A 15,841-nucleotide genomic window follows, 5' to 3' on the forward strand; every position below is an offset into this window, starting at 1 on the left:
AGACTCACTACCACCGGAACCTGGAGCATGTGTACATTTCTCTCCCTCGCAACAGTGGAATGGGAAAGAGGATTGCACCTCAGCAATGAAATCCTTTGACCTGGAAGTGATACCTATCACTTCCACTCAATGCCCAGTGGCCAGAACTTATCATATGGCTTCTCTTCTTTCTTTCAAGGAGACGGGAAAGTTTAATCCTTCAGTGTGCCAAGAAAGAGAAGAAAATAGTGTGGGTGAACACTGGGTTTCTCCAATACAATTAAGAAATATGCATTTAAAGATTTTGATAGGTTCAATATTATAATTAGTATTTTGGAGCCTCTACAAACCATTAGATTATGAGTGCAAAAAGCCTAACACATTTTCAAGTCCTTTTTCTACCTCTAGGTATTTTTTTCTAAAATTTTATGATAGAAATTTTCAAGCAACAGTATTGAAAGAATTTTACAGTGAGCACCTATATTCTAAGCCTCTTGACTTTATCATGATCACTTTGCTATATTTGCTTTATCACGTATTTCTTCCAGATATATTACTGTCTAAAACTTCTTTAGCATAACTTTGCTTAAGAACTTCAAATCATAATAATACCAATAATACTAATGATAATAATATTAATTGAATAATCAACAAGGACCTACTTATAGCACAGGGAACTATACTCAATATTTTCTAGTAACCTACAAGGGAAGAGAATCTGAAGAATATATATATGTACATATATATACACACACACACATATATATATACACATATATATGTGTATATATATATAACTGAATTGCTGTGCTGTACACCTGAAACTAACATGATATTGTAAATCAACTATACTTCAATTAAAAAGATATTTACCAAGCACCTACTGTAGTCTAGGCATCTTAAATACACTATTTCTTATCCTCAGAGGACTGTCATGTAAAGTACATATTATTCTCTGCCTACTTTAATTAAAGAACCAATGATCAAAGAGTTTGAGTAACTTGCTCACGTTTCCTTAGCAGATCTAGGATTCAAATCATTTGTGTCTGACTCTACATCCTTAATGCTCTTACTACTGTATCTCACCAGCCTTGATTTTAATACATCAGAAACTACTGTCACCTAAATCACTTTCTGTCTCTTTCCTCCTAAATAAAGTGTATAAAAACTGTGTGTTTGATCTAAATTTGCTAATCTTGTATAGCAAATATGTTTGCTTCATCTCTCTGAAGTCAATGTTTCTACTTCTCAACCTGGATAGTGTTCCTGGTCTATATTCCCACTAACCAACAGCTTTGTTATGTCACTTTTAATGCAGGCTGGAGGCCAGCAAATGGAATATATGGCAGGGCTCTTGCCCTGTTGGAAACAAACCCTGGCACCATTATGTACACTATAGATAACTTTTCCTGTGAGTTTTGCAAAAGGCACTCCTGCTAGTCATTGTACTGTTCCGATCTTTTCTTTTTTTGCGGTACGCGGGCCTCTCACTGTTGTGGCCTCTCCCGTTGCGGAGCACAGGCTCCGGACGCGCAGGCTCAGCGGCCATGGCTCACAGGCCCAGCCGCTTCGCGGCATGTGGGATCCTCCCAGACCGGGGCACGAACCCGTGTCCCCTGCATTGGCAGGCGGACTCTCAACCACTGCGCCACCAGGGAAGCCCGCGAGTCTCTTTTTTACACTTGAATTGTGTTTACTCAGCTGAATGTCACATAGAAAGTGATATTTTTCCAAAGGTAGAACAATAAATTCAAAATTCAATATAATAGTCCTGTGATTTTATAAATTACGTGTTATATTTACTTAACAATTTTGAATTCTACAATATGCTTATACTATATCATTTTCCTTCTTTTCCCAGTACAGAAATATTCTGAGCAAAGTATTCTTGAGATATGTCTCAGATGCATAAAGAACAAAAATTTCCTAGAGGTTTTTGGTAAATATGACATTTTGTTGTTTTGCTAAATTATAAATTGCCTTCAATACATGCAATGCTTCAGATATTGTGCAAAATATAATTTCATCATACACAAACTTTTAAACTGGTATTTTAATAATCAATTACTGTAAGTATATATGTAATATCTTAGAATAATTTTGTTCATTTTTTTCAACCATAATGGCATATTTTATCACGAGAGGTGGTATAACATAGTGATCGAGAGCAGGAGCTCAGAAGCCAGACTACGTGGGTTTAAATCCTGTATCTGCCATTTGGCAGCTCCATGACACTGAACAAAGATACTTAAAACTATTTGTATTGTTTGAAAGTTTTCTCATTTTGTGCTGACTCTTCTCTGATTCCAAGATGCTAAAACTGGAAGCACTTGCATCTGAAATTCTTACAAATTCAAAGTTCCTTGTTCTCTTTGACCCCAGTGACATTCACTTCCTCATTTTAGTGGTTCCTTTCCATAGCCACACCGAGAATCTCATGTCTTAGCATTGGGGCTCAAGACAATTTAAGGTATAGTCTCCCAAGCTCAGATCACTCATTTTCTTCCAGGTCTTGTATTCTCTAATTCCCCTCAAACCTGTACTTCAGTCTTATGTCTTCCAATTTTCCTGTCCCCTCCTGATTTCATCTCTTTCACTATCCAACTTCAGTCTCATGGTTCACTGGCCCCATTCCTTAACCCTCAACTCCATTTCGTTGTTTACCCTCCCAATGCACTAAAACTTAAAACCTATAACTTGGATCAGTTCAATCATTTTTCTCAGTTCCTTACTTGTAAAATGGTCTGGTTTGGAGAAAATGTGTGCAATTTTGTGTACTGGAGTCCCTACTTATAATAAAATTGCTACCTATCAGTTATTGGGTGCTTTTTATGTGTCAGGTGACAAGAACTGCACATCTGTTCTCTCTCTTATCTCCATAGCAAAAGTGTAAGATCGTAGATATTGTCCTCTATTTTGCAGATGAGGATCCAATGCTTAGAAATGTTAAGACATTTTCCAAAGATCAAATAGTTAGTAAATGTCACAGGCAGAATTTGAAACTCAATCTTTTTCCTCTAAAGCACAAGTTCCTAACCACTGTACCATGTAATTACCAATATACATGGCTTCAAATATACTACTTTTTTAGATGCATTCTATTGTCCTTTTATTACCTTTCTCTTCTTGCCTTCTTTTGGACTCAATAAATACTTTTTGTCGTTCTATTTTTCTCTATATTAGTTTGACGGTTATACATTCTTTACCTATATGTTGTGGTTAAATTTATTTTAAAAATTATTCCTTATATATTATATACAATCCTAACTTTAACCAATAAACTTTATACTCCTCCTTGCCAATGCATGGTTCCTAGAACATTTTAAGTTTTAAGTATCTACATATTTTCATCTCTCATCTATCTATCTATCTATCTATCAGTATACACACACACACGTTTACATTCAGCCATTTGGGAGAATTGAGAAAACTGACACCAGTTTTGTCAAAGATGTCATCTGGGAATTTTCTTCCACCATGCCAGTTGTTCTGTCTAGTTTTTTTTTTTTTTTAAGGGAAATCAAATAAAAAATTCTGTTATAAAGTTCTTACTACCAAAAGTCTATCTTTATTTTTTTAAACATTATTGTTTGCAAATACATTTCTCATTATCATTGGACACTGCCTTTTCTCTTTCTTTTTTTTGCCTATATGTTCATGATATTTACATGCAGAGATCATGGAAAATGTTGTTTTGTTTTGTTCTGTGTTTTAGTTAGGGCCATAAATGAGGGATTGAGGGTTTATTATGATCCCATAATTTTAAAAATGGCTTGGGTTCATCTCCTATTCTTCTTGATTTTCTTAATAGTCACAATGTATACATCAAGATTCGTAAATTTTAGGGACATTCTAGTACCTTTGTGCATATAATTAAAAAATTAAAAATGAAGGAATTGATCATAGAAAGCTCATTTATTCCTCATAGCTTCATGTGTCCATGCTTAGAGTTCTGTGTGTATTCTCCTCATCCATCCTCTGTCCCTGACTCAGTCTTACCTCATGGGAGCATGAATATTTAAATGCAGAATTCTTCCAAAATTATTGGAAATAGCAATAAAATTTAGAAAATTTCACCTACATGTTTATATATCTATTCAGGCCTCTCATAGACCTCATTCAACAACTTACATGACATCTCCTCTTGGATAAATAAAAATAATTTCAAACTAACCACGTCTAAAATCAAACTCATGATCTTCTCTTCTAAATGTGTTCTCCTTAGGAAATGTACTGCCATCTATTCAATTATGCATGCCAGAAAACGTCTCACCTCCTTGCTCTCTTCTCATCTGTCCAATCAGCCATCAGATCCTAATAATTTTACCTCCTGATTTTCTCACAGTGTCCACTTCTCTCTACTTCTACAACCACGATCAGTGAACTTACACTTCAAGATACCATTTTTTTCTAATTTGTGTTAAAATCCTGATCTCCTCACGTCTAGTCTTAGTTTCCTCCAAATTGTTTCACTCACTGAGCCAAGAAGAAACTTTTGTGTATGTGCATAAATATATTGTATATATCTATCTAGTACATATCTCTATTTATATTGTATACGCATGCACCCAATGATAATAAGAAACACTTATTTATCACTTACCATGTGTTATGCACTCTTCAAGGCACTTTACATATTCTAACCCATTTAATTCTCACCATAAGGTAGGTATTATTATTTGTCCTCATTTTATAGATTAGGAGAAACTGAGACACAGAAAATTTAAAGAATCTGCCCAGGACCACAGAACAGTGAAGCTGGAATTTGAACTCAGCAATTTTAGCTTCAGTATTAATATTCTTTACCACTACGTGATATTACCTCAATGAATGTAATCTCTTATGACTTAAAACTCTTCAGTGACTTCCAGATTTTTCTTAGGACTATAGACTCTTTAAACATGGCATGGAATATTCTTCCCTTTCAGTCTGTGTGGTTAAATACTTCTCGTGCTTTAGGTGTTTCCTTAACCATTATTTCTTTAGGGAATCCTCCTTTCAAATTCCTTTGCACCATGCAGCTCTCTGTTAATATAACTTATCACAGATGAAATTTTACGTATTTTTGTGATTATGTAGCTAATTTGTGTCTCATCCACTGTAGTATAAATCGTGCACGCTGTTATATTGCCTGTGTGTAGTATAGTCTAGTACAGTGGTCCCCAACCTTTCTTGCACCAAGGACCGGTTTTGTGGAAGACAACTTTTCCATGGACCAGGTGGTGAGGGGGCGGATGGTTCAGGAGGTAATGCAAGCGATGGGGAGCAGAGGATGAAGCTTCGCTCACTCACCACCGCTCACCTCATGCTGTGCGGCCCAGTTCCTAACAGGCCAAGGACCAGTTGGGGACCCCTGGTCTATTACATATATGGCACTCAATATATATTTTATGAAATAAAGAAAAAAGACAGGAAGGAAAGAAAGAAAGAAAAAAAGGAAGGCTGAAAATTCTTAGAGTAGAAAAGGTCTAAAAAGAGCATTTTACAATTTTGCTTTCAGAGCAGGAATTCTTTTCACATCCTTTCTCTCATTTTTTTAAATTGAAGTATAGATGATTTACAATATTGTGTTGGTTTCAGGTGTACAGCATAGTGATTCAGTATTTTTGCAGATTATATTCCATTATAGGTTATTACAAGATAATGGGTATAATTCCCTGTGCTATATCCTTTCTCTTGAATCGTCTCTCTGAACAGTTTCAGTGGTAGGTAACTGTACCTTAGGAAGAGCTGCTTCCATCGCTGGGTGACTCTGATCAAATATTAGAAAATTCTTCCTTAGCTGGCTATGAAATATGGCTCCTTATAAATTTCACTCATGTGTTCTACTTACTTTCATTTTGGAGCTTCCTGGGATATGTGTCATCCCCCTTTTCACATAGCAAGTTTTCAAATATTTAAAGTTATTATGTTTCTGTTAACATATTCTTTTCCCCCAGCCTAACGATATCTGATTACCTGTATTTTTATGATATAATTTTATATGACATTATTTTCATAATTTTCTTTATGTGCTTTGAAGTATTTTAAACTTATTCTTTTTCTTAATGTCTTGCCTTCAGCCAGCATTAAAAAACTGTTCAATGTATGTTCATTGTTCTTTCCTCCCACCCCCAAATAAATTTTGGTATGAAAATACATAGGCCATCCTGCACATTGTATTTTCTTCTTGGGAATTCACATAACAAAATAACATTAATTTTCTGAGAAGCCTTGGATTAAAGTAACATGTTGGGCTTTCATTAATGTGGTGATTCACACATGTATATGATCCTTTTTCCAAGGAAATATATTTATCGAATTTTTCAGAATAATGTCTGGAAAAATATATATAAATAGATGTATTAATCTATATGGAATATTTATTGTTAATAACATACACCTAACAAAATCAGAAATATAAGAAAACTGTACTTTGTTACTTAACAAAATCCTGTTTTGTTTTGTTTTTGACTCATGAGAAACAGGTATATTATGTCAAATGATTAGAATATAAATTTTTTCTTGTGTTCACTGGATAAAAGAGGAAAACGGGTAGGAGAAAATATATTTTAATGTATTCATGCTAGAAAAATGGAACTAATTGTTATTATAACACTTTTTATTAAAAATATATTCTTAATAAGACTTGTGAATAAGCCTCCTGAAATAAATATTTTACTTCTCTTTTGTTAGAAAGCATTCACTCTTTTTATTTAAAAAATCCAAAAAGCACTGGCAAATATAAGAACTGAACAATTTGCAATTCAAGTGGATTTCAAGTGCTAAAACACTAAGATTCTGTCAGAAATGTGTTACAATAAATGTAGAACTTTAATTGCTAGAGTACACTGTACTATATCTAAGAACAGCAAGTATAAGAAATAGTAATGAACTAAAAATGACTATTGCTCTGTTATTTGATATTAAATGACTAGAATTTTCTTGTTATAAAGTGATGCATTTTCATACCCATTCTTGAGCTAAATACCAAACTTATACTTACAAATGTTACTTAACAATCTGAACTTAATTATTTCTTTATAATTATGATAAAGAAATATCTCATTTTTTCATTTTCTCTAGAAATTTCTACCTCCTGTTAGATGTTGTGTTTATACTGTGAATATAATATCTGCATAAGCAATTTTGAACATTTGCAAACAAATATATCCTTCCTATTGAATCACAATGTATTTGTATTATTTGGTATAAATAAGCTGTGAGAGACGAAAAGGAACTATCTTTGAGTTGATAAACTATCTTAACTCTGTGTCTGATTTATTAATTAAAGAAAAGCAGGCTGTGCTACATATCATGGAGAAAAGCAACTTTGAATAGAAAAAAAGTAAGCCATACAAATAAAAATGGTGGCCATAAGCAATTAGAAAAGTGATTTTTATCTTAAACCTATGAATGGTAACCAAATTTCAGGTCAGAAATATGAACTCATTAAATGCATTTTAGATTGTTGAAGACATGTTTAAATAATGACAGACTGAAGGAGCCTGAAGCAGATCATTAAATCCATTGGGAATGGTGGTTTGATTTCATTTCCATCCAGACGGAGGTAGCGAAGATGAGGTCCATAACTGAAGGAATCCTGTTCCGCAGGCAATGTGATAGGAGTGGTAGGACATATTACAGAGACATTCACATCTACGGAGACAAAGAAAGCGTGAATAAATGAACTGGAATACAAGAGACTAAGGACGGGAAGACCAAGAGCTATTATAACAGTCCTATGGAGGGTCTAGTGGCCTGGTCTATGAAAGTGGCAGAGAGACAAACCCTTTTCGTGTAAGCTGGAAGTTATGCATATCTGTTTTATAGAAGTAACCCTGGAAAAATGTGCAACGTACACAGTCATCTCAGTCCATTATTTTGCTATGCTTAATACAGAGCACTAGAAAGGACATACTGTTAAAAGTTGTGATGGAAACAAAGGTGTATAAGATATATCACTTGTCTTCTTCCTTTAGCAAGCCAGATAAGGCATGATTTGATTACTGTAGAATGAGAAAGGTAGTGTTTGGGCATTAGAGGTGGAAACAATGGTTCAGAGCTGGTACTGAATGAATGGGTAAGTGCATGGTGGAATGGAGGAGTAGATGGATGCAAAGGAAGAAAGCCAGTCTATTATTAGAGAAGGTGCTTGAAAGTTACCTTAAAAAAATGCAAACACTCAAACTAGTAGTACATGATGATAAGTTTTTTTTAAAGTGCAATTAATATAACTTTATATATGTGATATTTGCAGAAAACAACCTTGAATCTCCATACTTAAGTGTATTTAATTGGAAAGGAAACATTTGCCAAGAACTGAATTACAAAAATTCAAACCAGGAACTATCCTGTCAGCCTTTTCATATGGTTAAGATGTAAGAAAGCATGCACCTGCCTTGGATCAGAGCCCTTGGCATCAATGTCTGTATTGAAGTTTAGGAGCATTCAGGAGAGAAAGCCTCTTAAACCAGTGAAATTCTGACAAGTGTGCACAATAGCTGATCTCAACCATGAATTCATGTACTCCTTTTAAATCCTATTTTGAAACTGTTTTGAGGAAGAGATCTTCCCTTAGAAGATAAGACCCAACTAACTTTGGCAATGACCTTCCTTTTGTGTCCTGTTGGTGTACACTGACTTGTTCTGAAGGATTTTATGCTTACAGCGAGGGTGCTCTGTTCTGATCTTATGCCATTTTGTGAATTCAACTTGCTAAAAATAATGACTGTATAGCAGATTTGTGTTCATCAAGGTATTTTTTCTTACATATATTATAACCTTATCATGACACAACCTGTATTGGGCAACATTATTATTCTCCCCGCCTGGGCATTGCTAAAATAGTGGTTCAGACGGGTAAGGCAATGTGCACCAGGTATTTATTTCAGCAAGTAAGTGGCAGAGCGGAGTCCCAGCCTCGTCCCTTTCCTACTACACAGGGTCCCTTGCCTGCTGGAGAGATTATGTCCTTTCTGATGTGTTATCTCCTATCCTTATCACCCTCATGACCCATAACCCATGCATGTGTGAATAAATAGAATGTAAAAACAAGCATTCTAAATTTAATTATATTTTCATAAATTAATTATAATGTTTCTGAGAGTACCAAGAAGTAACTTGTTTGAATAGATAACATTTTTGTCAAATTTAAAGTCCCCTAAGGTGTTCAGAAGAAATAAATATTTCCATCATTTCGGATAAGAAAAGTTCACTGTCCTATAAATTCTGAGAACTCTTCATATAAGAGGTATGTTTCTTGGCAACCACTTCATTAACAACTAGACTAGATTATGAGGTAAGAAGAAATAAGTACTTTAGCAGTTATTATAATGCATTGTGATATAATGGTGAGCCAAGGACTCTTGCCAGGGAAATTCTTCTTTTCCATTTCTTTTCTTGGAATATAGAAATGACCATGCTTGATATCTACATTAAGCAGCAAGTAAATCAATTTCTCTTTGTTGATGTTGTTGCTGTGAAAACGATTTTTACCTCTATTGATAGAAATTTGTCTTAAGTCTCATATTCTAGGCATTGAAGAAAAATGTGCTATGATAATAATGTTGGACTGGGGGAAAAAACACCTAATATGGGAAAACTTAGGTTCAGGTCCTGGCTATTATACTTATCCTTTGTCCTTGGAAAACTAGCCTCACTTAGTTGAGGCTCAGTTTTTCTTTCTTCAGAAATTCCTAATAATAGCACACGAGGTTCTTTTGATGATTAATTTGTGGTTCTTAAAGTGTGGTCCCTGGACCAGCAGCATCAATACTACCTGAGAACAGCATGGTTAGACCCCACCCCATACCTATGAGGTTGAAAATCCAGAGGCTGGAGCCCAGCAGCCTGTGTTTTATAAGCCCTCCAGGTGATTCTGATGCACATTAAGGTATAAGAATGATTGGAAAATAGAAATATATGAGAAAACTTTGAAAAAAACTCTCTAAAATAAAAGTGGAGGAAAAATAGAGTCCTCTTCTTTGTGTAACTTTGTAAAACTATGTAAGTACCTAGCATAGGTGCCCAACTATGTGTTGAATTTTGCTACCTCACTTGTGAACACTCTCATTCTCAACGTCCCACTTCAGGGGAATTCCCAATTCACAAATAGGGCTCTATGTGGAATCCCTTTAAATTAACTTCCTACATCAAATGTCTATGGGACTTTTGTTGTCAGGTAAGGAATGCACCTGTAGAAGCACAGAACTTTCATCAGGAAAAAATTACATTTATTTAGGTTGATATTGGCTGCTGTAACTATTTGGTTCAGTGCACAGATTCAGCTATTAACATTTTTTTTTCCTGTTGCATCTTTTGCTTTAACTACAAGATTAAACAATGTGTCTCATCACCATGGAAAAAATCACTGCTGTGGGAGCAGCCTGCTCATGAGTTCCTGGATTTTATGCTCAAGTATGCTGCTAGAAAAAAACCAAAAAATATTGAAAAACTGAAGAATACCCTGTGCAAAATAGTCTATTCTTATAGGTTGGATGTTTATGTAATTATTTGCTTAATGAAAAGTTTAGTGAGTGATAAGCAGGCAGCACAACCTTCTGACAATTATCTGTGTCATTTTCCTGCAAACCATCCAATTGATTCTCATTTTAGGAACGTATTTTATAAGGTTGTTCAGAAGCCTCTTCAAGATTAGCTTTCTAAAGGGCTTGTGCTAGGGTGGAGCACGCATGGATAGTTGCCAGGCTGGTATCATCCCCTGTAGCTGGACCAAGATATTGTCTCCTTCTACACCTGAGTCAGCCTGGTCTCAGGCATAATTGTGAAGATGCTAAGTTTGCCTTTAACGTCTCCAGCCCCTTCTTTCTATAACCACTTCTTCCCTTCATGGCACCTCTGCCTCCAAGACACTTTGCACTCATCTCTCACACGGGGAGGGGGAAGGGTAAGCTGGGACGAAGTGAGAGAGTAGCATTGACATATATACACTACCAAATGTAAAATAGATAGCTAGGATAAGGATAAGGAGGGTGGGAGGGAGATGCAAGAGGGAGGGGATATGGGGATATACGTGTGCATATAGCTGACTCACTTTGTTATACAGCAGAAACTAACACAACACTGTAAAGCAATTATACTCCAATAAGGATGTTAAAAAAAAAAAAAGCTATTTTCAGGAAAGGAGTGTGTATTCTACCTTGTTGACTGACATTAGTCCTAAGGAGTTGCCAACTTCCAGGGACATTTGTTTCAATTTCAATTGAGCAAAGCCTTAAAGTACAATATTGGTTTCCCATGTATGGTCCCCAGAACATCAATCTCAGCATCCCTAGGAAACTTGCTAGAAATGAAAAGTCTCAGGTCCCACCAGACCTACTCAATCAGAAACTCTGTGATGGGGCCACCCATCTATGTACTCTAAAGTTTGAGAAACCCACTGATCTAAAGCAGAAATTCTAACTAGGGTGATTGTAGGCATCAGCTGTCCTCTAGGTTTTAGGACAGAAGTCCCTTCCTGATACCTCCTAAATCATATTCCTTCTATTACTATTCATGAGGTTGCCTGTGGATGGTACACTTTCTTCAATTAGTCTGCCCACTGAGGCAGAAATATCAGAATCTCCTCAGAGTAAATGAAGATAGAGACATTTAGTTTCTCCAACAGGTAATAGCCCTCTGTAGATTACTAAAATCCACTTTTCAATTTGCAGTTTGAACATTTGAACTTCTTGGTTCATTGACACTGTCTGTGAATAGACAAAACTTGAAAATACACTAAAAAAATGTCTAAGGGCACGAGAGCTGGAGAGGAAACGAACATTATTGATATTCTTAAAGAAGATATAGAATAAATTTAATAACCATGAATATCTTAGTCAAAGACACACCATGATGGTTACTTACTTTTAATTTTGTTATGATCGAGGTGAAGGTGCTGCAGATGAGCACTGATTTTGGGGACCTTTGTGAGTTGATTGTGAGACAGTTGAAGATCTAGAATTGATGATACATTAAAACCACTAGAAGGGAGGCCAGCATCTGATAATTTGTTGTGGTTGAGTCTCAGGAAGGCCACTTTAGGAATCACATTAAAATAATTTTCTGGTATTCCTTCAATGGAATTGTTGTCTAAAAACAGCTGCATAGTATTGGCTGGTAATCTTGGTGGCATATTCCTCAGGGAGTTCTTAGCCATATTTAGCTGCATGAGGTTCTTGAGTCCTTTAAAGGTGTCTCTTTGAAAGGCATTGTCTAATAGTTTATTGTGCTGCAGGTCAAGAAGGGTCAGGTTCTCCAGATTGCTAAAGGTCCCTTGAGGAATTCTGGACACCTTGTTTCTAGCTAATTGTAATTGTTCTAAACTTCTTGGCAATGGAGAAGGTACCTCCTCTAGCTCATTATCTTCCAGAAATAAGAAAAGCAGCTTCTTCAGTTGGCTTAGGGCTCCTTTTTCAATTCCATAGTTGGTTATTTTGTTCTTGTTTAGATTTATCCATCTCAGCTGGGTGGCATTCTCGAATGGCTTCTCAGGAATGGTTTCTATCAGGTTGTTTTCAAGATAAAGATACCAGATCCTTGACGGTATAGCAGGGATTTTTTTGAGACCCCGGTTTTCACAGTACAAAGCAGTAGGGAAACTGGGGGGACAGAAACATTCCCTGGGACAATGGAAGTCGTGCACCATCCAGTCCTCTGGATCATTTGCCTCATAAACCTGTCTCACACTTCGAGTCCATACAGTATCTGTTATGAATAACACCCAGATGATGAAACAGATTTTGGTTGCCATTTTAGTACCTACAGTAAGGGATAAAATTGTTAGATGTTTAAAGATCTTGACCTTTAGATAACTGCATGCACCAAAATGATCGATAAACATTGCTTCTTCAAGGGGGGCAGGGAGGTAAAGACATGTCAGCATTTTATGCATATTTATCAACGAATACCCATCTATTTAGTGGGCACTATCTGCAGTGCATTTTTGCAAACACTGAAACTGACTCACCAACTTGTAACTTTCTGGTTTTAACCCAATCACAATGAAAACCAAGAAAGAAAAAGAAAATTTTAGGAACTCTTAAGTGATTTTCCATTTCGAGCTATTTAATGCAAGGAAGTTAACTGAAATCCAGAGTTGAACGCACGAGTACAAAAAAGTGACCTTTTAATAACTCAAATTTAGAGTCTATGTTGTTCCTAAGAAGTTGGCATATGCTTTCACTTTTACTCCTAAATGAGCAGAACATCTGGATGAGATTTCCCAGGCTCTTTGGCCCTTCAACCAAAGAAATAGAGAGATCAAAGAACATTTTAGCAATTTTTTGAGAAGGAAAATTTTAGGATTTGAAGAAAAATGTGTGATTAATCTCTGGCTCTGTTGCTCAACTTCTCAGGTAAGTTTTATTTTGGGGGTTTAGGGAAAGACCTCTAATATTTTAAGTAGAGGATCAAGTTGTTTAGCCAAGAAATTTGGATTATGAAACTCTCTCTCTATAGATATAGCTATAGATGTTGATACAGATATATATCACACTTACATAAGTAAGCGGTGTTACTATGGTTGATAAGAAACCAAACAAAACAAAGAACATGCTCAGGATACAGGTGGATCTCCATATTTTCAGTATGGATGCTAACAGAGCAAAGGTTAACACTTACTGATATGTGATACATTTAAAAGACATAAATCCTCCCCGTTGAGTTTCAACAAGGTTATGGGAACAAAGAACTGTCCTAACAGGAAAATAATATGTATCTATATAACAATAACGTTCTTATCAATGTACATTTAGTTCAAACACTTGGTAATAAAGACCAAATAAATTTCACTGATTCCTTAGGAAGAGATAAAATCAGCATCATTTAGAAATGCTGATCTTTCGATTTTGCCACTAAATCGAGGGAAATGACAAGCGCAGGGCAGCTTCCGCAAGCTGTCAAATTTCTTGCGATTGCAGAATACTGCTCTGGTCATCTTCCAACAGAGACACATTAAAACATTATTTTTTTTTCAGAATAGGGATTTGCTTTAGTTATTGAAGCTGTAAACCTGCCTCTGATGAATCATAACTTTGAATTCTTAACTTTAAGAGTTTTGAAAAGCATAAAATAGTTTACCTTGCTGTCCAGGAATGTATCGCTGAGTCCTGTGTCTGGATCTGAAGTTTGCTAAAATCAGTTAAGAAAAAAAAAATAACAACTTTGACTAGAAGAATTTGTTTTTATTTTATGCTGTCTAGCCTCCTACGAGAAAAAATAAAACCTCCTCTGACCAGTCACCATGAACACCTTTGATCTATTGTTTCCACTTTGACAGAGCTTCAGAACACCGCTTACCTCAGTTTTCTTGGATCTTCCTCGTCCCTTTCTATTGGTCACTGCTCATTCATAGTAATGGATTGACCCAGGCTCCACTGTCGTGTTTTTGTGAATCCTCCCTAATATATATGCATCCATGGCTCCAGCTTTAACCCCTCCAACAACCACAGCACCTCAGTACCTAGGTAGCCCAGCACAGGAAATTCTGACTTTAATCTCAAGAACCTATAACAAAATTCAGTGCAACTTTCACTCTGAGTTCACAGTCCCAAAGATATTGTAATGCACTGATCTGGAGACCTGATCTAACAGCAAGAAACTAAAAGCAGTTTTGATTTCAACTACAACAAAAAAGATTTTAAAGCATTTTTCTCTAGATGATCTTTTTAAAAAGTTGGATACAAAGACATAAAGACCAATGTTTTCTGTTTATATGGAAATATTTTATTCATTTTTTTTTTGTATAAAACATGCTGGGATTCTATTTAGATATATTACTTTTGGTCAAGGGGTAAAAGATAAAAAATGTATTTGAAAAATTTAAAAGTGAAATCAGGAAAGCTGTACCTGATGTTGGCACTAAATATGGTGTATAGAAATAACTGTTTTATAGAAATAATTTTTATGTCTCTATTTCATATTGGGAGCTTTATTCCAAATAATTATTAAAATGAGATTTTTCTTTCCTGCATTATAAAAGATGTTTTGCATTTAGGCCATTATAGGCCATTCTGCTGCACTGTTTTGTTTTTTGTTTTTCTTTAACATAGAAGTTTAGGATAATATGTCTTCCAGTTCTTGTATTTGAGGGAAAAAAATGGTATGCCTCTTAAGGAAAGACAAAAAGTTTTGAAAATCTCATTTTCAGATATTACCCTGCTGATTGATTGTAATCATTTTGTTTTTCAAAATCTATCTTATTCTGGGAAAAGGGAGTTGTATTGATATGACTCATTCAACACTGCCCACATAAATATCATCAAAGATAGAACACAGTGAAGAGGGGAGAGCACTGGACTCAAAAAACTTTTTCTGAACCACCTACTTCCTTTCTCCTAAACACAGTTTTGTCATCTACAACAGACTGCTGGACTACCTCACAAGTTTGGCCCTAATTTGTTGTAAATGATTAGGAAATGTTAGCCTTTCTGTAGCATTAGCCCTACACTCTCAACTGAAAAATACCTTTAATTTTCAGGGCCTTGATAGCTTAAGATCAAATTCAGACATGATCTCTTAGTAGCCCAAAAGGTACACTCCTCTCATATTTTAAGAAAAAAAATCAAGTGTTAATTTGCTTTTGTCACAACAATGATCTCCTCTCTCTACTGCATTTTTCCTATTCTCTTTCTTCTTTTTCTAAACCCTCAGTATAAAACAACAGATGATCTCTGAATCTGCACGGCCCCCTTTAGCTACTCTCTTATTTCTTAATTTTCTTCTTCTTTTTTTTTTTTTTTTTTTTTTTGCGGTACGCGGGTCTCTCACTGTTGTGGCCTCTCCCTTTGCGGAACACAGGCTCCGGACGCGCAGGCTCAGCGGCCATGGCTCACGGGCCCAGCCGCTCGGCGGCATGTGGGATCCTCCGGGACCGGGGCAC

At 35.8% G+C, this 15,841-nt stretch overlaps 1 protein-coding gene across 2 annotated transcripts in view; it reads right to left on the reverse strand.

Moving 5' to 3' along the window:
* Nucleotides 1-6,645: 6,645 nt before the first annotated feature.
* KERA (keratocan) overlaps nt 6,646-15,841 on the reverse strand; it is an 18,676-nt gene continuing 9,480 nt past the window's right edge. Inside the window, exons 3-5 of one of the 2 annotated variants that reach the window (XM_007123694.3) lie at nt 14,041-14,091; nt 11,827-12,720; nt 6,646-7,617 (exon numbers count right to left, since the gene is read on the reverse strand). In XM_007123694.3, the coding sequence (XP_007123756.1) occupies nt 7,442-7,617; nt 11,827-12,720; nt 14,041-14,091 (1,121 nt within the window). In that variant the 3' untranslated portion in view covers nt 6,646-7,441. The remainder of the gene's footprint in view (nt 7,618-11,826; nt 12,721-14,040; nt 14,092-15,841) is intronic. The other variant, XM_007123695.3, reaches the window with a different exon arrangement.

This window comes from Physeter macrocephalus, chromosome 6 (genome assembly GCF_002837175.3).
Source record: "Physeter macrocephalus isolate SW-GA chromosome 6, ASM283717v5, whole genome shotgun sequence".
Taxonomy (NCBI): domain Eukaryota; kingdom Metazoa; phylum Chordata; class Mammalia; order Artiodactyla; family Physeteridae; genus Physeter; species Physeter macrocephalus.